The 25597-nt window shown below is 35.7% G+C and overlaps 3 protein-coding genes across 3 annotated transcripts in view; 1 reads left to right on the plus strand and 2 right to left on the minus strand.

The window, feature by feature from the left end:
• Positions 1–14794, minus strand: part of LOC137394093 (rho guanine nucleotide exchange factor 25-like) — a 37624-nt gene extending 22830 nt beyond the window's left edge. The window contains exons 1-4 of the mRNA XM_068080812.1: positions 14672–14794; positions 10924–11034; positions 5815–5861; positions 5389–5455 (exon numbers count right to left, since the gene is read on the minus strand). Coding sequence (XP_067936913.1) covers positions 5389–5455; positions 5815–5861; positions 10924–11034; positions 14672–14794 — 348 coding nt within the window. The remainder of the gene's footprint in view (positions 1–5388; positions 5456–5814; positions 5862–10923; positions 11035–14671) is intronic.
• A 28-nt stretch (positions 14795–14822) lies between these two features.
• Positions 14823–16284, plus strand: LOC137394094 (homeobox-like protein HDP1). The gene is made up of 3 exons (XM_068080813.1): positions 14823–14833; positions 15149–16172; positions 16258–16284. The coding sequence occupies exons 1-3, from the start codon at positions 14823–14825 to the stop codon at positions 16282–16284; spliced, it is 1062 nt and encodes a 353-aa protein (XP_067936914.1).
• An 82-nt stretch (positions 16285–16366) lies between these two features.
• The window catches only part of LOC137394096 (spore coat protein SP96-like), a 29147-nt gene continuing 19916 nt past the window's right edge, over positions 16367–25597 (minus strand). The window contains exons 4-6 of the mRNA XM_068080814.1: positions 20161–20380; positions 17525–17617; positions 16367–16636 (exon numbers count right to left, since the gene is read on the minus strand). Coding sequence (XP_067936915.1) covers positions 16367–16636; positions 17525–17617; positions 20161–20380 — 583 coding nt within the window. The remainder of the gene's footprint in view (positions 16637–17524; positions 17618–20160; positions 20381–25597) is intronic.

Consider the following 25597-nt stretch of genomic DNA (forward strand, 5'->3'; position numbering starts at 1 on the left):
ATCAGAACGCAACTGACCGAGCAAATGATGCTAATATTTCTATTTCAAAAATGTTAATATTTGTTTTAAAATGTTAATTTTTGTTGCCGCGTGTATTATAATTATAGTTTGTCTATGTCACTTGTTCTTGAACATATATATTTGTATCATTTGATAGATTATTATTAGACTTATAAAATGACTTATTATGACTTATAAAATTTGCAGGTTTATAGCATATTATTTGATAGCATGATTGCAGTAATCTGAACTCAGCTTACAGTGGATCGACGGTGGTAACTCCTGTTCTATTGCACATAAGAAGCCAATTTTGGCTGAAAACTGTAGTAAACATATGATGAGTGCAAAGAGCTTTTATGCAGCCTTGTTAAATATAGATATAAAATGAAAATATACCTTCAAATTGAAATAAAACCTTTAAAGCTCAGCGAATAGCAAGTTGGAGCCAAGTAACAAATTTTTTGCGTCCAAAAGGGTTCATGTCACACTTCCCGAAGGAGAGTACAAAATATATGCGACATTCGATTCACCCGTGAAAGGGTTAAATTTATTTTTTCAGCACTGATGAGGTGACTGGAAAATACAACGCCACCCTTTGTTTGAACGTCACCTCGAATAAAGCACTACTCTAAGGGAAGGGTTGAAAAATGAGCACCACGATGTTCACATGAAGGTTTGACGGTACATACTATTTTAACAATAATGAGAAATGTACCATTTTTAACTACCTTAGAACTATAAAAATGATCTAACGCTCCATGTTTGTTATATAATCAAATAACAAATACTGCACAAGCTATGAAATGCATCATCAACATTTCGTGAATATTGATTGTGAGAATGACAAACAGAAGAAGGCAATCCATATTTGGCTTCAGCTAAAATTAGAATATAGAAAAGCTGTTCCTTGTTGATACTTTGAAAGTTGACCTCTAAGACAATGTCCTTGAGTGATAATAATGCATTAGAATCAATATTGTCACCTCGAGAGCATAAGGTGGACATATAATGGCAGAAGGTTTCAGGCAATATCGACCATTTAAAAAAAATGGAAAGATGGCGGATTTCCCTTTTGTTTAGGTTTTGCCTTGACTCGGCAAAACAACACCAATTTATTATTTTAAAGACTAAAAGTCTAAAATAGTTTTACTATTTTATTTGTGTTATTACTTCTTTGTAAAGGCAATTTTCACCAAATAGCCAATACCATGAAATAGTTCTTGGAAATATGAAACTGTCAAAGCAATGAGTCTGATAAGGAGATAATGTGGTAAGGTTGATGGCTCTAGAACGCATTAACACGCATTAACAAGGAAAGAGCACCCAGCAATCAGAAGGCACTAGAGGAGTGGTTCTTAACCTTGCTGGACACAGAGAACCCCACCAGTTTCAAGTGCACTTTCGACCAACCCTTCTTTAGTGAAAAAATGATTTTGTTCACATTCAAGACAGGTATAAGTTTTACTAATACACAAAATGAACTGTGCATTAACATAACTATATGTTCAAAGAACAAAAACCGATACAATGCATGAACTGCCAACAAATTATGTATCTTTTAATGAAGACACGACCTTGCGAATCAGTGCAACTTCTACTGGTACCTTTGAGTGACCCCCTCCAAACCCCTGAGACTGATTCATCGAACCCCAAGGGTTTTGATCCCAGGTTAAAAACCACTGCTCTAAATTGAGAATACCTTGAAGCTAAAGTAAAACCCAGAAACACAAATTTATTTCGTTTCACGATCATTCTACCATATTTTCACCAAGTCTATGTAATTGAAAAAGGTCAGAAATCGAATTAACTCATTCCTGACCAAAATCATACCTTTATCACTATGAATTACTGGATGATAATAACCATGTCATTGAATAATACCAATCTATTTATACTCGACCAATGTATCACAAAAACAACATGATATTATAAAAAAGTTATTTCATAAAAATATATATCGTCAACCTTTCTTAGCTTAACGTCAGATTAAATCGGCTGACAGAAGTCAAATGGACTGAAAAAGAAAGTGCTCGATTGAAAACAAACAAGAAACACTTGATATATAGGTAGATAAGAACTTTGTTATCACCTGTTAGTGCCATTCAAAAAGATTAGACCATGGGACAAAAGTTTGCTCTGTACGGGTCTTGAAAAGCCAACATTCAGACTGGCAACAACACCTCACTACCAAATAGGCTAATCAGTCACCCTTGTCAGTCACCCTACTGTTCTTTTCCGCTGTGCATCCCTAATGGCAGCTCTCCCAAAACAATGACTTGTGTCCCAAATTTCCACACTTATACAAGTACATTAATAGCTCATAAGCTGTACTACAGTAGTACAGCTTATGAGCTAACTAATGTACTTGTATAAGTGTGGAAATTTGGGATACAAGTCATTGTTTTGGGAGAGCTGCCATTAGGGATGCACAGCGGAAAAGAACTGTAGTTAGCTAGAATGCATCTCAGAGTCATTTGCTAAAGAATGCTTGAAAAACTACATATGTAATGATTAGAATGGTAGCTTAGCCTTCCGGAGCAGCATAACAATGTTCAGAAATAGAACTATCATTATTTATATCTTCAATGATACATTATCAGTCTACTGACAATCAGATGTTCACCAACCTCCTCAAGTAACCTAGCCAAACCACACTGACATAAATTAGTTCATTCGCAGTTGAAGAGCTGGGGCTAAAATATTCACTTAATCATATGTATACGCTCCTTCGTCTAATCAGGATGGCATTTTTTATTACTGAAATGACAGATATGCCCTCAAACATGCCCACACCACCAATGTTACAATTACCTATGGCTTTACCATCTCGAATCGGCTACAGATGAAATCAAATCCAACTTTAAAACACTAATAATGAAACCACAAAAACGTAGCCAGCCCTTCGTGGTTTCCATTTAACCTCCTGTGCATTTTCATCACCATTCTCTAGCCAAAAAGCATTACTAGAACATCATGTTACTGAATGCTGGTTCACACTGTATCGCTGTATGTCAGAGTCATCCTCTCAGCGATTATTCGTCGACTATGTACACAGTTAGCCGATGGCATTGTTGAAGCAACTCGAATACGTCGAGAAAGATTGCAGCTGTCAAACTTTCTCGATAGTTTGCCGAGCATCCACAACAGCTTTGCAATGATGATTGGAAGTCGCGGATAGCTTGATCTATATTTTCTTCCATGAAAGTTGCTGCGGGACTAGTTTTTTTCTTGTTTTCACCACTGCATCCTGCTCGAAATTTCGTGGCCGAACCCTTGCTCTTATTGGCTGGTTAAAATTCTAGCGAGCACGCGTCACATTTCTCCTTACGTGCGTGCGAGCAAAGTCAAAAAAGAAATGGGACGATACTTTTATTTCGTTAAATAAACAACATGAAGCAATTTACGACAAGGCTCACCCGGACTTGTGATTGTGTTGCATAAATGTAAGATGTTGTATTTAAGTTTTGCATATATGTAAGACAATTGTTGTGATTTTCTTTCGTGTAGAATATAAGTAATGTGTCATGTCATATTCATCCTGATGAAGTATCTTTGACTGATTTATTTATGTAAAACCACAGTACTATGATAAAGACTGTTTTTGTTTGTTATGTACTCAGCATAGAAAAACATTCATAAGTTAATAAAAAACATAATTATGTTAATGGGAAGGGTTGGCAAAATCTTTGTATGAGTGATTTATTTTGAGCAGCTGAACGATCTTCTGATAAATCTGCTGTGTAATTATAATTTATAATTGTTCCTCAAAGTTTTTTGTTTATAATAGAAACGTTTAACTCGAATACATAAAAACTACCAATGAAACAGTGTCCTGTCTCTATAGGTATGGTATCTAGGAAGCGAAGTGACTTCGGATGCCATGTGACATGTGCCACGAACCGAACCAGCCTCCGAACCGAACCTACGTCGGTTTGGTGCTCGTGTGACCATGCCTTAACAGTGAGATACGGTGATATAGTGTGAACCAGCCTTAGTATGAATGGAAGCCATAAACTAACAAGACAGCATTAGCATCCCCAAACACAATAGCCGATCTTTGTATCACCCCTGATGTTAATCCTACTAGTTTCATTATACTAATTAGTGGATATAGTAATACTTGGCGTAGCCCAAAGACATACCCTCGCGACTACAGGTAGGAGTGGAGGATGAGGAAGACTCAATAAAAACAGAAAGCTTGCTGAGCAACTGCATCATGCGAACGACATCGAACAAAACATACATTTTTACAAATTATCAAAGTAGATTACAGTACTACAATTGCCTGTTTTATTAGCAAAGAAACACATTTACAATAACATGTGATGAAGTACCTTTTTTAAAAGGAGGTTCATTCTTGTATTTATGAAAACAACAAAGGTTTTTTCAACGATACAAGCAAATTTATTCTGACCAACTGCACATGGTATTAGCAAGCTTCCGGAGGACTGCTACAGGTTGAAGTAATAGTCATAAAGGCGGCCATATTGTTTTAGTTCATATGGTTGCATGCGAAAGTTTTTTCTCAGTTTTCTGTATCATCTCATTTCTTTTCCTTATTCCAATCAACCACCCACTAGGATTGAGTACATCCTCATAGATTAGTAAATGGTTTACAAAAGATAATCTTTTGAAGCATTTTATTACCTCAAATCGCTCACTAATACTATGAAAGATGTAAACTATGAATTGCGGGTTGTTCTGACAGTGTTTGCATTTGATCGTGCGGCAGGCCCAGTCGACTAATAGCAAACTGCCCTTGTTTTTTGTGTGACTGCACATGTTCTCCTTTATTGGTGCTACTGCATGATTATTTTGCTCATGCAAATTGCAGTTCGTTCTATTAACAATATAAAATTATTTTTAAAGAAAATGGCTTGCAGCGCATAAATTCTTGATTATGATCTCTTTTGGTGCGTGTCAAGTGTAACCCAACAGTGTTACAAATCAATGGGTAGAAAAAGATTAATCACACGGTACTTGGCTGTGATTTTCTCTAGACTGAACCAGAAAGGCGGCATCTTCAAACTTTTAACCCTAAGGTAGTCTCAAGAAACTTTAGCTAAGGTAACAATCAACAATTGTATTTGTGCCAAAACCTTCTGCTACTGGTGAATACTATGATTTTATCATGTAAAAAACCTAACAAATACAAGAGTTTAATCAATAGTTTTTTGCAGTATTGCAACCCTTTCTCATGAAGAAAATCGGTGATCATCGTCAACCAATCACACGATTTTGCTGACAGCAATGTAAAAAGCCAAGAAACTTAATTAAGTGGTGTTAAAACTCTTTTTACTACAGACTTGATTGCATTGTAGCAAGTAGTAAAGACACTGACCAAGTGCTGCCAATATTAGAAAAACAACAGATACAAAGAAAACTTACAAGGGTTTGAGCGAATCTATAGCTGCCGTAGAGTAACCAACTTATCCGAGCCATGGCTAGCTTGTATCTGTAAGCATCTTATACTGATAGGATAGTGATAGGTGAGGCCAACTAGCCGCCACTGGGAGGAGCTATGCAAATTAGGTTTGCGTTTCCACGTAATGTGTTGAAATAAACAGGGCAATAAAGGCCAGGAGAGAGCTATTGCTTTATGTGAAGGTTGTTTACACCGGTGGTAAAATTAGTAACAATATTTCTAGTAAATACAACAAACACACAAAAACAATAGGCTGGCCTTGTTGCCGCAGGTAAAAACGGAGTTTAAAGGAAATGCTGGATCTATTTAGATAGAATGATGTTGACCCATCATGTGTGAGTTTGACTGACAGCACAATGTTTACCAGATGTACCTATCACTCCACAAACCTTTCACACATGAAAATACCATAGCGTCTGCAACTAACAGCTGCAACCTAGAATAGCCTAATCACATTATACTCGCACCATGAGAGGAATAGTGCCCCAAATATACGGGTAAAAGAAAACCTTTTACCAAAAATGCAGTTAACATTTGTGTTGCTAATTATTTTGATCTTTTGTCAACAGACTTAAGATGTATACCTAAACATAGTAATTTCAAGTCCTTGCATAAACTTTTGTTTTTGCTTTTGCGTATGATACCACATGGCAGTACCTTTTTATTTATTGAATTTTTTTTGTTGTGGCACCACGCGTAAAGGATTTTTCTACAAAAATGATTATGGACAGCCCTATCTATATATATATATATATATATATATATATATATATATATATATATATATATATATATATATATAAACACATATATATATATATATTATAAATATATATATATATTTATAATATAAATCTATATATATATATATATATCTATATTATATATATATAATTTATATATATATATAAATATATTGTTTATATATATCTATATCTAGGTAGAGAAATATCTCCCTCTTGGAGAAGAAATTGAAAAATGCTGGAATGTAAGAACAACTGTAATCCCAGTAGTCATTGGGGCACTGGGCGCAATAACACCGGCGCATAAAATGTGGCTTGCCCAAATACTAATAACAATCAACTCGGGTGAGTTGCAGAAAAGTGCGCTATTGGGAACAGCTAAGATCTTGAGGCGAGTGCTCAAACTCCCAGGTCTCTGGTAGGAGACCCGAGTTAGAGCAGAATTTACCACCCATACGGGGTATCCGGGGTGAGGAAACAATTTTTTTTTTATATATATATATGAATCTTAATGTTTGTTTGTTGGTCTGTCAAACGTGTGTCCAGTTGTAACGATTAAAATCTAGCAATGAAAAATCCGCTTCGCAGAATATTCAATCGCAAAACCTCCAGGTCTGAAGACCAGGGGTTTAAACCACTCCAACGTGATGTCCATCTGACCGTAACAAATGAATGATTGCGATGACATTCATTACATTGGTTAAAATACTCACACTTGAAGTGATTGGGGTTATTAACTAGCACCCAAATGATTGTTACATTTAATGTAAAGATTATTCAGCTGGTTTTAAACACGGCTTCTGTTTTAGTAAAGATTTAGACTACCAGCTTATGAGGTGAGTTACTCAAATTCATTGGGTAATTATTTTATTACTCGTGCAACGCCAGACATTCACCTAGTAAAAGTATATATACATATATAATAAATATATATATATCTTATTGAAGCCACAACATGGCCAAGTCAATGCTATTCAACACATAAGATGCTGTATCTAAACTTCATCTAAATGTCCCTTGGCTGATAATCATCAATTTAAAAATATTTCTGCATGTCTTTGCAATTAAAAAACCTTGAAAGTTGCAAACTACTCTTCAATTTTAAGCAAACTGCCTGAATAAAGCAGAGTTAATATTCCTGAGTACCCTGGCAGCCGAGTTTGCCAAGAAAGCTCAGAGAATAAGTATCTGCGCAATTATTCAGGTGTGGGGATGTTGGGCTACCCAGCTGAATGTCATGTGTTCGATTCCCATATTAAACAATCTTTTTTCCAACCTCCAACCCTGACTTCGGACGGACAGACACAGCTCTTATTATAGTTGACATGCCTTGGCTTATAGTCTATCGAAATTGAATAATGTCTTTGTTTTTTATTATGATTAAAAAGTAGCATAGTTATGTCGATAAAACATCCTTATAGCCTGCACTGCACAATCGAAGACTACATTCCATTCTCACACAAAGCAAAACACTTGTGATTCATAGCTATCACACAACGGGTATTACTAGCGATATACGTAGGATTCATACGTGGAATTTTAATAATGGATGATTTATGATTATAAAATCATTAGTCTCTTCAAAAGTGCGAACATGTACAAACCAGAGGTGCTTCATAGGCAACAGTCTATGAAATCACTTAGCTTAGTCAATTCTAGTTGACTCGCATGTTTATGTTTTTGTAGCTGGAGTTATGCAAAAGCTTTAAAATTCCATGTAAGAAAACTTTGTGTAATAAAAAAGAAAATGGGTGGCTCGAATTTGTTTTTGGGCGATGCTTTATCAGAAGATATCAGCCTAACTCTGAGCTATAGACGTAATTTGAGTCAAATAGAACAAAGGGTGTTTAGGGTTTAACAGTCCATTAACAACCGCCTAATCATGCGAGGGGCAATTTGTCCTTTTTTATTTATTAAAATATTATACGATTCAGCATTTAGATACGAGCTAGTGTAATACTGACAGCTCTGTTGAGACTAGTAAAAGCTGGACGGTATATCTACAATGTACATTGTTAATGTCATCAGACAGCTCAGAGCCAAAAATATTTTATTGTTTTAGCTTTAATCAATTATAAAAGTGTCATTTGCTCAGGAAGAGTTGGTGACATACAATATTAGAAAAAATTTGATAAAGGACAAAATTTTGCAAGAAAAGATACTAGACTGAGCTCCACAAGGCGTAAAGTAAAATATGTATTATTTACATTCACTAAAAGAGACTCCTCAAAACAAAATAGCTCACAAAAACAGAAGCTAATCAACTGACACGGAGCTTCATACCCTGGTTTTGGCAGATTTTTATAAAAAATGTCAGTATTGATGAATAATTACCTGTCTGTATTTACTTATGCGACGTTGGTAATGGTAATAAAGTGAAATCTCCATAAATACTTTTAAATAGCATTAGTACAAATTAATACATAAAAAACAGTACATAGACTAAATGTGACAACCAAAACTTTATGTAAAAAAGAAATTAATCCAGTGATAATCATAAGAATATTTTTTTATTTTTTTATGTAAACTCGGCAAAGTGCAAGTTTGGTAACAGAGTGAGTGGCAGAAGTATGCCGCTTAACTTTATCTTACATTAGATATAACTAGAGATAACTTTAAATATTTGTTATTATTTTTATGTTTTACTTTTAATTTTTACCAGCTTTTACCACAAATACTTACACAGCTGCCAAGGTTCAGAGTATGCCGCGAGTAGAGACCAAATCTTGTTCGAATTTTATGTCAATAATATTTGTACATGAATGTGACCAAAACAGAAGTTTGACTCTACTGTGACTTTTGATAAATCAATAATCAATCCCTAACTAATATCTAGCCAAATATGCACCATCATAGTGAGGTATGTTGCAGAGTTCCAGCCAGCACACATATTTTAGTTAATAAGCTTGCACAGATTATATAGAGCTTTTTCTGAGTAGATCTTTTTAAATCAACTGTAAGTGGCTTTTTGTTATTAAGGAAATCCTAGATGCACTGCTAAGCTTGCCGACAGCTAGCAGAACTATTCTTGCTAACAGTATTTGTTATTTTGGATCATTTGACCTTTGACCTGAGGTTGACAGCAAATAAAGCTTATTATTTTCATTGTTCCTTTAGATGATGCAAAGCTGCTTTTCAATTGAGATTGTAAACAAGAAATGGTGAATATCCATAATAGTACCTTATATCTAAGATAACAAAGGATTGTATCATATTTTTTCGAACGATCTATAAAACTTTTAGTTTTACTTGACAAAATATTTAAACCAGTCGCACAATAAAACAATAGAATAAACAATACAACAAAATTGAGAATTGTTAGAGTATGTTGATTACAAATCCACTAATCTACTCTGAAAAGCGTCAAAAAACCATGTTAGTCAGCGTATCAGAGAAACACTTGGTGTAAAAGGAATCATGTCGCTTGCGTATTGATGTTCTTATAGATGAAAGGCTGTACTACCGTAGCATAAAAAACATTGCAAAATATTTACATCATTGTTATTAGCCTTTGTTTCAACTTTACAACATGCCCTTCACACATTCGTTATGCCTCGACAACACATTAACTAATCCTGAGTGTGGAATACTGTTGGATATAAAGCATCACTAAATAGAAATAGCTTCAAGAGAGATGAATGAATATACAGGTTGAACAGACGCGATCTGCAGATTACCTCTCTCAGTCTATGATTGTTAGATAGCCCCATACTATTATAAACACTTCCCATAACGTAAACACGGGTGAGATCCAAAATAATTTTTGCATAGGTACACAAAATCACCACATCAATCTTCCAGCTATTAGGATTGTCAGTCCATCTATCTCACAATGAGACTGAATGTCAGACAAGGGTAATTTATTCATTAATAGGGCAGGTGAGCACGCAACAGCGCAACATTCCAACAAAAGTAGATGACTCTAACTAAGAAAGCTTGTAAAACACTAAGGGTATGGCCTCGTGTGCCAAATGTTTCAGTCGAAATCACAAAATATAAAAAAATATTTAGCCGAAACTCATAGAATTGTCAAAGCTGTGCATGCACACCGAAATTGTTGATGAAACACTTTCAATTGGATGAACAAATTGTTAGCGAGCGCGATTTTAGAAGTTTTCGTGATTGGTTTAGCTTGAGACATATAACGGCACGCAAGAAGAATGCCAAGGCAATTCAACATACTAAATACGATGCGACTAATTAGATTGTGCTAGAGATTGCGCCCATTTCTAATCCGTTGCATCGTATTTACTCTGTTGAATTGTGTTAGTATTTTCCTTGTATGTCGTTATAGTTGTCTTGAACAATACCAATTTTGAAAGCCACTAAAATCACACTCGCTAATAATTTATTCAGCCAATTGAAAGCGTTTTGTGCATGCACAGCTTTGACAGATCTGGGAGTTTCGACTGAATATTGTCCTGTTTCCGAACATAGAGATAGTCTACATGTGCGGGTTGTTGACACTGATATATTTCGTAATCCTTATAAAATAATACTACAAACAATTATTACCCAATAAAATTATCAAGCTAATCTCTAAAGTTGAAGTGAAGTCATGGTACAGAGTATATTGTGTCACTGAATCAACAGCTAGCAAAGGTGTGAAGGCCTGGCTCATAACCTGCTGAATGGTAAGAAATACTCATATATAATTATATATCCTCGTGTATATCCACTATTTATCTTATTCATTATATATCCTATATGTCATTATATATCTATTACTGCTATGCGGGCAGCTGGTTGACTTACCATTTGTGAAGACAGCTGGCTTTCTGTCTCTGTGTCATTAGAACTCAGTTTTATCAGACTTTCAGTTCCTGACTCTTCCTGTTTTTGAAATAATCCGTTGCCATTACCATCCTGCAAACGGTCATATATATCGGCTGAAAATATGTCTATGAATTTACATTTAATTTTAGCAGATTTTAACAAAAAGTATCTACATTTTTCTATCATTTACGATTGTTTTTGATGTTTGAGGTGATCTGGCTGCCAGGATGTTTCAAGATTAAAATCGACAAAACTTGATCGCGTTAAAACGCTCCGATCGAATGAAAGTGTGATTATGACATCTATAGTTGCAAGGAAACCGACAGAATAGAGACGCGTAACACTGCAATTTGAATGCAATAGCTGATAACAATAACGAGAAAAAGAGACACGCAGCCGTACAACTAGTGATGTCATTTTGACACATTCTTTTCTTCTGAGCATTTTAACGGTGATCAAGTTTTGTCGATTTTAATTTTTAGATCACCTCCAATCTAAAAAAACAATCACAAATGATAGAAAATATTGATAGTTTCTAATAAAATCTACCAAAATTTTGTGAGTTTGTTTTTAAAAAGCTTTATTGCTGTTTTGCTGTGAACTCCCTATTGCATCACTATCGGTGCCGATGGCCATGAAGAACAATTGCTAACTCAGCTGGAAAAGCTATTTTTGACATGCGAGAGTCTTGTTGTAGATGACATGCCTTCAAGGGCAGGATGATTAATTTCTATGTTATGTATGATTCCAAAAGAAACTCATTCCCGTGGGAGACGTGCAAAGATGTCCCACATTGTCTGACATTATCAGACAAAACTTCAACAAATACCAGATGATTAAGATAAATAGCGTTATTAAAATAGAAGTAAGTCAAAGATAAAAATACTGCAGCAATAGTCTTGGATGGTCGAATAGTTTCGCTTTTAATTTTTAAGCTTTCGAATTCCCTCAAAGTAGGGGTATATGACTAGGGGTACACGACTAGGGGGGACACGACTAGAGGGTACACGACTAGGGGGTACACGACTAGGGGTACACGACTAAGGGGGGACACGACTAGGGGTGCAGGACTAGGAGGTACACGACTAGGGGGTACATGCCTAGGAGGACATGACTAGGAGGTACACGACTAGGGGGACACGACTAGGGGGTACACGATTATGGGGTACATGACTATGGGGTACACGACTAGGGGGTACACGACTAGGGGGTACACAATTAGGGAGTACACGACTAGGTGATACACAGCTAGGGGGTACATGACAATGGGGTACACGACTAGGGGGTACATGACTAAGGGGTACATGACTAGGGGGCATATGACTAGGTTGTACTTGAGGCATTCAGATTCCAATCACACACCCCTCAAAGTATTAGAAGAATCACAACAGTTCTTGGGGTGCACGAGCTACGAGATAGTCGAGTCGGGCTGAGCCTGTTGAGAGTGGATAAACCCATGTAATCTTTATAAATACTAACACTCTGGCAGTCTCCTGCGTCGTGAGTGATCGGCAGGAGTGCCGATAAAGTACCGACCAAGTATCTGCACAATTATAGTAAAACACCAGAAGGTAGACGATTGGCGCAGATGTTAGACCGTCAGTCTTCTAAACCGAATGCCGTGAATTCAAACCCTCCTAGTAGCAACCTCTTATCTCAACCTCTAACCACTAACCTAATCTACGGACAGAGTGACACAACTCTTATCATAAAAAAAGTTTTCAATGTTTTTGGTTTATCATAACCGCGTGCTTGCCTTATAGAAAATACATTCAGGATATTCTAAAAATATTTTATTATATCCATTCGTAGGTGATTGAGAGAGTAATTACCATGTCAGACACACCTCATTGAAAGTAGCATGTGGAGAATAACTCCAAGTTTATGATTACATTTAGGCCTAAATGATGCTTGCCGCATACCTACATGTAACACCATGATAGATTTTATTTCGATATTTTGTTCAACATAGCTATTTAGAATACATAAAGAGAATTTAAAAGGACTGTCACAACAACTACATACATTGGACTACATAAACATTATTACGCATGGAAAGTGTTATATTTCACATTACAGCTTTTAATATACTTTTATGGAGTTACCGCTTTTCGTACAGGCCAAACCTACTGATTATATATGAGTGAGATATAATTTACCATTTTATTGTACAATTACTTTAGTATACAAACACATACAAGTATCTGTGAGAACACAGTGACAAAGCAAAACGCTATGATGGTTTTGTTTTTAAATTCACATACTATGATCTATAATTTCACATTTGTAGCAAATTTTCTTAACCATTTAATTCAACAATTATCTTGATGGATCCTAATACTCCCTTTACTTGCAAAATTTTGCAAGTAGTCTTTGAAAACGTAAAATATATTTGTTTTCATCTTGAGCACATAAGATTTGCTGCCAAACATAATGCACAGTTAATATGAGAAGAGAAATGGTGAGAGTAGGTACTTGTAGCAAAATTTGCTTGGCAGGTGGAGGCTAAGGACAGAGTGTGCCAGAGGTGAAATAAGAGGCGCAGCAAAACACTTGAACTGACACCAACTGTGCAGTGACCCCTCTCCGAGACACTCCGAAAACAAAAAAAACACTCAAGTTTTGCCTTTAACATTTCTACATACTTATTTTGTTATAAAACTTACATAATACAGATTGAAAGGCAGTTTTAACTTTAACTTTCCAACCAGTTTGTATTTTAGCTACATTATATCATAGATCAACACTTTCACTTAAAACTGAATTTCTTTTGGTTCAAATTTCTTTTTAAACTGAAATGATAAAGCAACAAACATAAATATTAAGCCTTCTTAAATACACATGAATTCACTGTCATTCATCCTTGTATCAGCTGCAATGATAAACCTTGAAAATTATATATAATATGCATTGTGTATTCTACCTCAACTATTGGCATTCAATCCTAAAATAAAAACATTAGACATTCCAAGAGATAACCTGCTAACATCTGACCGTACAAACCTGTCACAATAAAATCTTGAGTAATACTCAAATATGAAAGTGGAGTGAATTAACATCGAATAACTCATACTAGATATGGTTTAAATTTACTTTATTTCTAATTATTTTCATGTTTTACTTTTTAACAGTTTTTTGCACACTTACATGACTGTCGTGTTTCGCAAAATGCATGTTGAGAGTCGAGACCAGTACTGGTTCCAATTTGTAAATAAATTTGTTTCAATAAAATTTACATGTAAATGCAACTAAAGCAGATGTTCGAATGTATTGCGACTTATAAAAAATTAATAATAAATCACCAGCTAGTATGTTTCAAGTCTAAATAAGTACATGCATGTACCATTGAATTACGAGCACCTCTAAATAGGAATCTTTTGAGATAAGAAGTAAAGTTTGAGCAAATATTTGTCTTAACATTTCAAGTAATTACCAAATTACGTATAAAATCTCTTGAAAAGTAGCAGTTTGTGAGCACGAGTAAAAGGCTATTAGAAATTACAAGCAAATAAGTACTAAAAATTTATATAAATAAGGTAATTTGAAGTATATCTAGTTTAAATTATAGTAAATCATACCAGCTTATAGTGTGGCAGGCAATCGCAAAAAATTTAAAAGAAAATTTGCTCATTATTACTATAAATAAGTGTTAAGAATAACATTTAGGCCAAATAGTAACAAAGCGCCAACACAAGTGTAAAACCTGCCTCTAAATTGAGCTTCCTACCTGCGCCTTTTGTCTGTCTTTAGAAGGTCCATATGGAAACAAGCTCGGTTTTACTACATAACCGTCAGTGAAACATGAACAGAGTAGCCTTAACCAATGGCGATAGGGTGACTCATTCGCCATCTTTGCGGCAGTGTGGATAAAACTCGTCATGCAAGAACGGTAGCTTTACGAAAAACACACACTCGTCCTATTGACTGATACAAGTGCATAGTGATGTAAATATTGCCAACATAATGTCATCTCATTTTTATATGAAACAATAGAAAACTCACGGGAATACTAACACAGTGAAAAAGGTAAATCAATAAGCTTTAGTTCAGTAGGGCATGTATCTATATGTATATATAAAATTCTAGGAAACATCCGCAAGGGCTAGCACTGACACGACTCCCTATTGATAACACGTTATGCCCCGAAGTATACTTTGAAGATATCCAGATCTTTGTGACTCAAGTAGTGCTTTGCTATCTCAAGGTATAAGGCAGTTGATGTAGTTGATACAGTTGATGCAGTTGATGAAGTTGATGTAGTTGATACAGTTGATGCAGTTGATGCAGTTGATGCAGTTGATGGAGTTGATGGAGTTGATACAGTTGATGCAGTTGATGAAGTTGATGTAGTTGATACAGTTGATGCAGTTGATGTAGTTGATACAGTTGATGCAGTTGATGAAGTTGATGTAGTTGATACAGTTGATACAGTTGATGTAGTTGATACAGTTGATGCAGTTGAATCGGTTGATGTAGTTGATGTAGTTGATACAGTTGATACAGTTGATGCAGTTGATGTAGTTGATACAGTTGATGCAGTTGATGAAGTTGATGTAGTTGATACAGTTGATGCAGTTGATGTAGTTGATACAGTTGATGCAGTTGATGAAGTTGATGTAGTTGATACAGTTGATACAGTTGATGTAGTTGATACAGTTGATGCAGTTGAATCGGTTGATGTAGTTGATACAGTTGATGCAGTTGAATCGGTTGATGTAGTTGATACAGTTGATGCAGTTGAATCGGTTTATACAGTTGATGAAGTTGATGCAGTTGAATCGGTTTATACAGTTGATGAAGTTGAATCGGTTGATGTAGTTGATACAGTTGATGTAGTTGATACAGTTGATGCAGTTGAATCGGTTGATACAGTTGATGAAGTTGATGCAGTTGAATCGGTTTATACAGTTGATGAAGTTGAATCGGTTGATGTAGTTGATACAGTTGATGTAGTTGATACAGTTGATGCAGTTGAATCGGTTTATACAGTTGATGAAGTTGATGCAGTTGAATCGGTTTATACAGTTGATGAAGTTGATGCAGTTGAATCGGTTGATATAGTTGATACAGTTGATGCAGTTGATGTAGTTGATACAGTTGATGTAGTTGATACAGTTGATGCAGTTGAATCGGTTGATACAGTTGATGAAGTTGATGCAGTTGAATCGGTTTATACAGTTGATGAAGTTGATGAAGTTGAATCGGTTGATGTAGTTGATACAGTTGATGTAGTTGATACAGTTGATGAAGTTGATGCAGTTGAATCGGTTTATACAGTTGATGAAGTTGATGAAGTTGAATCGGTTGATGTAGTTGATACAGTTGATGCAGTTGATGTAGTTGATACAGTTGATGTAGTTGATACAGTTGATGCAGTTGAATCGGTTGATACAGTTGATGAAGTTGATGCAGTTGAATCGGTTTATACAGTTGATGAAGTTGATGAAGTTGAATCGGTTGATGTAGTTGATACAGTTGATGCAGTTGATGAAGTTGATGTAGTTGATACAGTTGATACAGTTGATGCAGTTGATGCAGTTGATGAAGTTGATGTAGTTGATACAGTTGATGCAGTTGATGTAGTTGATACAGTTGATACAGTTGATGAAGTTGATGAAGTTGATGAAGTTGATGTAGTTGATGCGGTTGAAGCAGTTGATGAAGTCGATGCAGTTGATGAAGTTGAATCGGTTGATGTAGTTGATACAGTTGATGAAGTTGATGTAGTTGATACAGTTGATACAGTTGATACAGTTGATGTAGTTGATACAGTTGATGCAGTTGAATCGGTTGATGTAGTTGATACAGTTGATACAGTTGATGAAGTTGATGAAGTTGAATCGGTTGATGTAGTTGATACAGTTGATGTAGTTGATACAGTTGATGTAGTTGATACAGTTGATGCAGTTGAATCGGTTGATGTAGTTGATACAGTTGATGCAGTTGAATCGGTTGATGTAGTTGATACAGTTGATGCAGTTGAATCGGTTTATACAGTTGATGAAGTTGATGCAGTTGAATCGGTTTATACAGTTGATGAAGTTGATGCAGTTGAATCGGTTTATACAGTTGATGAAGTTGATGAAGTTGAATCGGTTGATGTAGTTGATACAGTTGATGCAGTTGATGTAGTTGATACAGTTGATGTAGTTGATACAGTTGATGCAGTTGAATCGGTTGATACAGTTGATGAAGTTGATGCAGTTGAATCGGTTTATACAGTTGATGAAGTTGATGAAGTTGAATCGGTTGATGTAGTTGATACAGTTGATGCAGTTGATGTAGTTGATACAGTTGATGTAGTTGATGAAGTTGATGCAGTTGAATCGGTTTATACAGTTGATGAAGTTGATGCAGTTGAATCGGTTTATACAGTTGATGAAGTTGATGAAGTTGAATCGGTTGATGTAGTTGATACAGTTGATGCAGTTGATGTAGTTGATACAGTTGATGTAGTTGATGAAGTTGATGCAGTTGAATCGGTTTATACAGTTGATGAAGTTGATGCAGTTGAATCGGTTTATACAGTTGATGAAGTTGATGCGGTTTATACAGTTGATGAAGTTGATGCGGTTTATACAGTTGATGAAGTTGATGTAGTTGATACAGTTGATGAAGTTGATGCAGTTGAATCGGTTGATGTAGTTGATACAGTTGATGCAGTTGAATCGGTTTATACAGTTGATGAAGTTGATGAAGTTGAATCGGTTGATGTAGTTGATACAGTTGATGCAGTTGATGAAGTTGATGTAGTTGATACAGTTGATACAGTTGATGAAGTTGATGAAGTTGAATCGGTTGATGTAGTTGATACAGTTGATGCAGTTGATGTAGTTGATACAGTTGATGCAGTTGATGAAGTTGAATCGGTTGATGTAGTTGATACAGTTGATGCAGTTGATGTAGTTGATACAGTTGATGTAGTTGATACAGTTGATGCAGTTGAATCGGTTGATGTAGTTGATACAGTTGATGCAGTTGAATCGGTTTATACAGTTGATGAAGTTGATGCAGTTGAATCGGTTTATACAGTTGATGAAGTTGATGCAGTTGAATCGGTTTATACAGTTGATGAAGTTGATGCGGTTTATACAGTTGATGAAGTTGATGCGGTTTATACAGTTGATGAAGTTGATGCAGTTGAATCGGTTGATGAAGTTGATGCAGTTGATGAAGTTGATGCGGTTGAAGCAGTTGAATCGGTTGATGTAGTTGATACAGTTGATGCAGTTGAATCGGTTGATGCAGTTGAATCGGTTGATGTAGTTGATACAGTTGATGCAGTTGAATCGGTTGATGTAGTTGATACAGTTGATGCAGTTGAATCGGTTGATGTAGTTGATACAGTTGATGCAGTTGAATCGGTTTATACAGTTGATGAAGTTGATGCGGTTTATACAGTTGATGAAGTTGATGAAGTTGATGTAGTTGATGCGGTTGAATCGGTTGATACAGTTGATGAAGTTGATACAACTGATGAAGTTGCTAACTGATGAGATGCTTTTCAAACTAAATATAGTTTTTCGTGGATGTTGTTATTGTTGGGCACCAAATTTCGCGAAACAGCCAAAATAGTTTAAAATCAGAGTTGTGCTCTTTATTAAAGATGACAAAACTCCTTGATTAAAGTAAATTAGAACAGCATATGACCTGCATGTATAATCATCATAGCAAATTATGGTAACAACAAATTATCATAACATTTATTTGGTTAAATTCACTAGTTTTACTGCTTATCCTCAGCTTTCAAAAATTGCATAAGATCCCTACCATGCAGAGGAACTGCCTAGGCAACTGAAGAGGGCCCCTGCCTATTATTATTATTACAAGTGTAACGGTACACATACCAGATATAAAAAACAAGAGTAATATAAACAAATGTGTCTCAGAATACTGAAGTGTTAAGCGCAAACCGGAATGAATAATCCACAGCGTCCTCAGGCTGACAAAATGTCGATAAACACGAATAATTAACGTCCTTGACATATCTCTGGATCCTCAAGCTTAATGATAGCTATTGCTCTCTTCGTTCATAAGTCTTTATAACTGATAAATCCTTACTATAATAAGAGTCGTGTCCGTACGTCTAAAGCTGACAGCGTTTGAAATAATGATTTCACACACACAGAAATTGAAACCAGATCTCGAATTCAACACTCAGACACGCAACCATCTGCGCCACTCAAACACCTTTCCACATCTAGGAATAATTGTGCACATAGTTATTACACGTGACAATCCCTCAAGGTGCACAGGAGTGCATGCATACTATTCTTAACTATAATAAAAACTGTGTCCGTTTGAAGCCACTGTTAATGCTGAAAAAAAATTACATCGTACAAGATCTGAACTCGTGACATTTAGCTTCGCAGCCCGGTACGCTAGCTTGTGTGCCAGTCATTCACCTTGCAGGATTTTGGCATTATTGTGTACATACTTATTCCGTGTGCTTCATTGGCACACCTAACGATACTGCACAACCGTCGAGACAGCCAGGCTACTAGTGAGAAATAATTTATGTATTTGGTTTGTCGAAATTAGTAGTCCTCTCATTGGACAGATTACAATTTACTTAGAAAATCCTTACATCTGAAATCAGCTTCATATGAGATATATTTAAAAGAATTCACAGATTCGTCATTAATAAAAAGTGACTTTTGAACCAATGTTAAAATTTCAGAAACGATAAAGTGCAGTATGGGATGTCAGAGCATTTTATTTTTGTATTACAATAGTGGTTGTTTTAAATGTGTCTACTGTTCCGCAATTACAAAATTCTGTACATACAATTAATGAGACAATTAAAATATTGGCCAATATAGGGCTCGGACCCATGACGTTTGGCTTGTTAAACATTTACAATGCCTACTTTGTTAGATGCAAGGTAACCTCCAGATTGGCAGACACCAATGAGTGTACAAGTAAGTGAGTGTGAGTGAGTGTGAGTGTGTGTGTGTTTGTGTGTGTGTGTTGACCTCTGATGGAGGCAAGAGCAGGTATACCACCTACGGCAATTATTCAGCAGTTTCCTCCTATGACTGTTAACCCTTATTGTCAGTAATAACGATTAAAAACCAGACTTTCAATCGGTGAAAAAGAAACTAGTATAAATAACTATATTACCATATCGTGAAGGAACACAAGCAAAGGCGTTTTGGTATTTCACGATGAAAATAGCTCCAGGTCATTCAGATGTAACAATGGTGTAAACTTCACCTGAGTTAGACTGTGTTCCATGGCTCCTCCTGAGTCAGTGCTGTAACCTTCTGTATCTGGTGTAGCGACTGACAGCTGACTGCCGCTTATGGCTTGTTCATCAGAAGGCTTGGTTCCTATCACCGAGTTAATGAGGTCTATTATACTGTCTCGATGATTACTATGGTACTCAGGCTTAGGGGGTTTCTTTCTAGGGGAGCCTTTGATAGAAAAGAACCTTCTACAATAGTCAAAATATGAATATGCTCGGATGAACTAAAAGCATAAATATGTTTTGTTACATCTTGCATGTATTTCATTATTCTAAAATCGATGACTAAGGAAAATCTAGTATGCGCTGCTTTGGAAATATTTGAACAAGTTTGAGAGAAACAAAACATTAAAATTTGTCTTCCTTTGAACTGTTGTCATAACAATATACATGTACATGTTATATAACTCATATCGATACAGAGCGAAACAAAATAGATTTAAATTTCCTACTGACACATTTCTAAAAAGTAGATATAATGACAATATACCAGTACTTAGCTTTGCAATAGAATTGATTTTTGTAATAACTATAAGGCTATCTTAACAAAATTCTACAAAACTCTCAGCTAAAAAAATGATGCAATACCAACCCATACCGCAGCGGTTTTTTAAATATAGTGTACCAAGTAGATAGTGCTAGGTTGATAGGCTATACATCTATAGCAACAATATAGCAACAATATAGCAACAATAGCAGCTATATATATAAGAACTGAGTGTTTGATGGAAAGTGTGCTAACAATTTACTGTAGTTATGAGTTGTGAATGGCTAACGAATATATCTTGAATGTTTGTTAATTAGTGTACTATCTATAAAAAGGAAAGTAAGAATTGTTTACTCTTATCTATTACAAAAAGATCAGACAACCCTTAGCATTAATTCGTTTTATTTTATAGATGATTAGCCCAGCGTTGTTTCAGATTTCTTTTATTTTCAATGCACAGTTGCTAAAACGCTTTCTCGTCAACAATCCATGAACATGTTCATTAAAGGCAGTTGTCTTTAATGCATGTGAAGGAGCATTCATGAGTTTCTAAACGGATAGACCATGGCACATTTTTATGGAAAGTGAAAGTTCTAAGATTACCAATTGAGCCTCTGCATTACATGGAGTTGTCCTACTGTTCCACATTAAATAAGCCGCAGGTAATACATACGTAGAGCTCTGGTGGTCTGCTCTTATAACTCTTCCATCACGCGAGAATTTTGTCATGTCATGGAACACCACTCTTATTATAGTAAGAATTATTCTATTAGTTTTGGAATAAGATCAATTAGCACAGGTGACTAATTCTGAACTTTTGTGAAGATCACTTACATTTGTGATTCATTTTTTCACAGAATACCACAACTCCAAACTTTAGAAAGTTGTACAAAATATATTAAATGAGTTATGTTACACCTATTTTAAACCTCTTCCATAAAACTGGATCAGCGTTTATTGAAGGCAGTTGTCTTTTTATGCATGCAAACGTACATGTTTGAGTTTTTAATCAAATATATTGTTTCACACTTATATGGAAAATGAAAGTTCTAAGATTGCCAATTTAGCCCGAGATTGATCGGAGTTGTCCCACTTTTTCACATTAAATAAGCCGTAGGTAATACATTATAGAGCTCTGGCAGTCTGCTCTTATAACTCTTCCATCCCGCGAGGACATCGCAGAAGACCGCTCTTATTATAGTAAATGTTATTCTGAAAATATAGATGACGGGTGGAATGGCCCTCAGTATCTTATGCTCGATGTCGAGTGTGTCAGCCCTGTATAATCCCTGTAGTAATCTCACTTTAATTACCCCACATTACATGGAGTTGTCCCCCTTTTTCACATTAAATAAACCGCAGGTAATACACAGAGCTCTGGCAGTCCGCTCTTGTAACTCCTCCATCACGCACAAACTTATCAACTTCGCAGACCACCGATCTTATTATAGTAAAAGTTATTCTGAAAATATAGATGACGGGTGGAATGGTGCACTTGGTATGGTGTCCTCATCAAACGCTAAATGCCACGAGTTAGAGTCCCGTACATACTAATGAAGCACTTAAATTATCACCTATGACATTTCTTCAGTGCGATGGTATCCAGCAATATTGCGGGACGATGATAGTTTTGTAGATTATAGCTCAATTTTTATCTATGGTTGTCCACATCCATGATAATTCTATAAACAGGTCGAGTTGAACTTTCCTTACTAGTACCGTACTTGTAACTAGCAGAGCACACGGCGGATGCTTCATAGTCACATGATTTCGTAAAAACAAAACAAAGGAAGCAAAGACCAAAAACCTTCGTCTTTCTTAGGAGTAGAACTCCATTGTGTGACTTTTGCTGCTACTTGCAAACGACACTAGTGCAAATTGGCACTAGTGCCAGACCAAGGTCTGGTGCTTCTTTTAAGAAAAAACAATATGAAACATTTTATTAAAGAAAAAAATTAAAATCTAATGAATTTCAGCACAATACTTGCGCAGTGTTATGCTGACCCATCGCTGTTACTAAATCTATATACCGTACAGATATTCCACGTTGTAACCAGATATAAACAGGTCATACCTAATCATGGACATATCCCGACAAACTATAGATATCCTGACAATGGTGCAATTGCTTGAATTCTTTTTAGCTTCATGAAGATGAGTACTTCCTGCGAAGCCAAACTAACCAAACCACTAACTATTATCAAAAGCACAGAGAGAAAGATAACCTACACATATCCCTATCAAGTATTCCTGAAGATAAGGTCTTGTATCTTATTGGCTGATTCAAGTGTCACTTGCTTAAGTGAATTCACTAATATCAGTGTACAAAATTAATCACGATCTTACAAAATTTGTTACTGCTATACATCAATATTAGATAAATTTAAAATTCATTCACGAATTACTTTTTAAAAAATTACAAAACCGTTTAACAAAGCGATCACATGTAGGCCTATATGATAGACAGCTCTGAAAATGAGCACAAAACAACTAAATTAGTAATTGTCTCCTTTTTCAATGCTAGCCACCAACTGACAACTCGTAATGTCATATTTCACAGTAGTTTGTCAAATTTAGTAAACGCTTGTCAGAACCAAATAATCATCGCCACAACAGCTTTGCAACACTGGAGAGAATATTTAGTATTTCATGATTTTTCTACACAACCGGTTTGCTACTGTTTATAACTTTCAGTCTTTGAAGTTCGAGCAAAGGCTGTCCATGATCATACGTGAAAATAAAGCTGTTTCATGGAGTTACACCCTCTCTGAAGCGTTAATCATGAGAAACCGAGAAGTTGTGCTATTATTATGAGGAGCAGCATAGACTGCACTAATCTAGTTTCTTTGATATCACTAAACAGACTGCATTCTACATATTTTGAAAACTTCTAGGATTGAGACACATAAACATACATACAAGATGGTTAAGACATTTTTACTTGGGTATAGCTGTATTCCCTTTACCACCTTATACTGCTGCAAAACTGCAGAGTGCTCCATTGTTAGAACCATCCTTAACTTATAATTCCATCGATATTTAAGCGATAGTTACTAAATAACTCTACTTTGGTAGTAGAAAAGCAACTGGAAAACGCACGATCAGCAAACAAATTATGCCGTACCACAATGAAGTACGAGCGTATCAGATGCCTAATCAGGGCAGACAGGCAGACCAGAGATCTAATTACACGGCAGCGATAAAATTATATGTAGATGGCTAGTCATAAATGTATTTATTATTACTTATTGTATATCATATACGCTAGTACGAAAGATATCCATCCAGCAGTCTAATGTAGAGATTAACTAGGGCATACAGATAAGGCATGCTGCTACCAGCCTAGAGTTGAGGGGTAGATGTACGCTATTGTTCTCCCAGTCACCAACCTTCCCACCTACCTGCATATATCGCTGCTCAAGTCAGCGGAACCTTAAAGGATGAACCCAACTGACCTTTTAATGTTGCTAAATACGCGCTGCCTCACACCAGGCCTATGCAAAACATTTGTTACCGTGTGATGTCACTGAAAGCCTGCATGTCAGAAGCGTTTTTATTCACATAAATATTATATAAGCTCTACTTGGATATCCGAACAAGTATCATCCTACCATTCCTAACTGTGATAATGACATAATTTTTAGGACCTGATATGTTGAAAAAAAATTGACTCGGTGAGATCAGAGAATGGATGCTTTTGAACCCTTTTGTGCGCAATGTATAGCCATTTTCAGCGAGCCTCTTACTTCTTTTTGGCATTCTGGCATAACTATTCTTAACGATAATTCGATCAATTGTATATTTGAGTTGATTTTAGATTAATTAGCTTTGATCAATTGTACATGTAATTGAACATATCATCATTAGACCAATTGTCCAGGACAGGCTTTCACCGTTCCGCAGCAGGCAAAAACTCGGCTAAAAGATATTGACTATATTCGATAAGCTAATATCTGCTTAAAAGTTCCTGACTCATTCATGAAGGTTTTACCAGCATGTTTTTAGCGAATTAAGGTGGCGGTTAAGTAAAAAGCTAGCAAATACATTACTAACAGATGTACATTTCGAGTTACAAGCCAAATAATGAAGATTTATCTTCTCCTTTATTCTAATAGATATTTGGAAAAGCACAAACAACTCGAGTCGTATTTGCGTTTTTTGAACTTCATCAAGTCTTGTCCAAGCCAATATTCTATCAGTAATTCGGTGAAGAGGTAGAAAACTTTCATGCTGCTTACACGACTTCTCGGCTAAACTTGGATGTTTATCGTGGTGTAAAACGCTGCTGATTATTTTTCATCAAGCTCTACCTACACACTATCAACATAATTTACTAACAAGATACATGAAAATAAGAACTTAAATATAAAAACCATAACAGCGTACTGAGTAAGTTAGTTTAAAATTTACCTAGCTCAGGGTAAGTTACCTACAGCAAGGGTAAGTTACAAGGAATATCTCAATCACCATCTCTATCGTTGAGCGAAGCCTACAATTCCCTTGTGTGTCTTTATTGTACAGTAACAATACAAAGGCCTTTTTATTGATTATCATTTCGTTAATTTTCAACCTATATTTTCATTTTTCAGTAGTTTGCTACACACTTTTACATAACTGTTTGTATTTACGCCAAGTGTACTTAATTGCTTGCAATATGTGGCATTTATTAAGAAGTTATTATAGATATTTCGATTGATAGAATATAAATGAATTACTGTGCATTCTCTTATGAATATTGCTCCACTATCCGATGGCTCCAACATAACATATCTCAGAATTAATTAATTTTTCAAGCAGAGCTTCAACAATATGGACAATGTCATAACAAAGTTGTCTGTTCAGCTGATAAATATTCGTTTACTGTGTTTATATATGCATTTGTATTCTAAACGAATGTGAATATCGAATAAAAAATACCG

Source organism: Watersipora subatra, chromosome 4, assembly GCF_963576615.1.
Source record: "Watersipora subatra chromosome 4, tzWatSuba1.1, whole genome shotgun sequence".
Classification (NCBI taxonomy): domain Eukaryota; kingdom Metazoa; phylum Bryozoa; class Gymnolaemata; order Cheilostomatida; family Watersiporidae; genus Watersipora; species Watersipora subatra.

Coding starts and splice junctions, on each gene's coding strand:
- LOC137394094 (XM_068080813.1), top strand. Junction 16,173..16,257: donor ATGTAGTTGATACAGTTGAT/GTAGTTGATACA, acceptor CGGTTGATGTAG/TTGATACAGTTGATGCAGTT.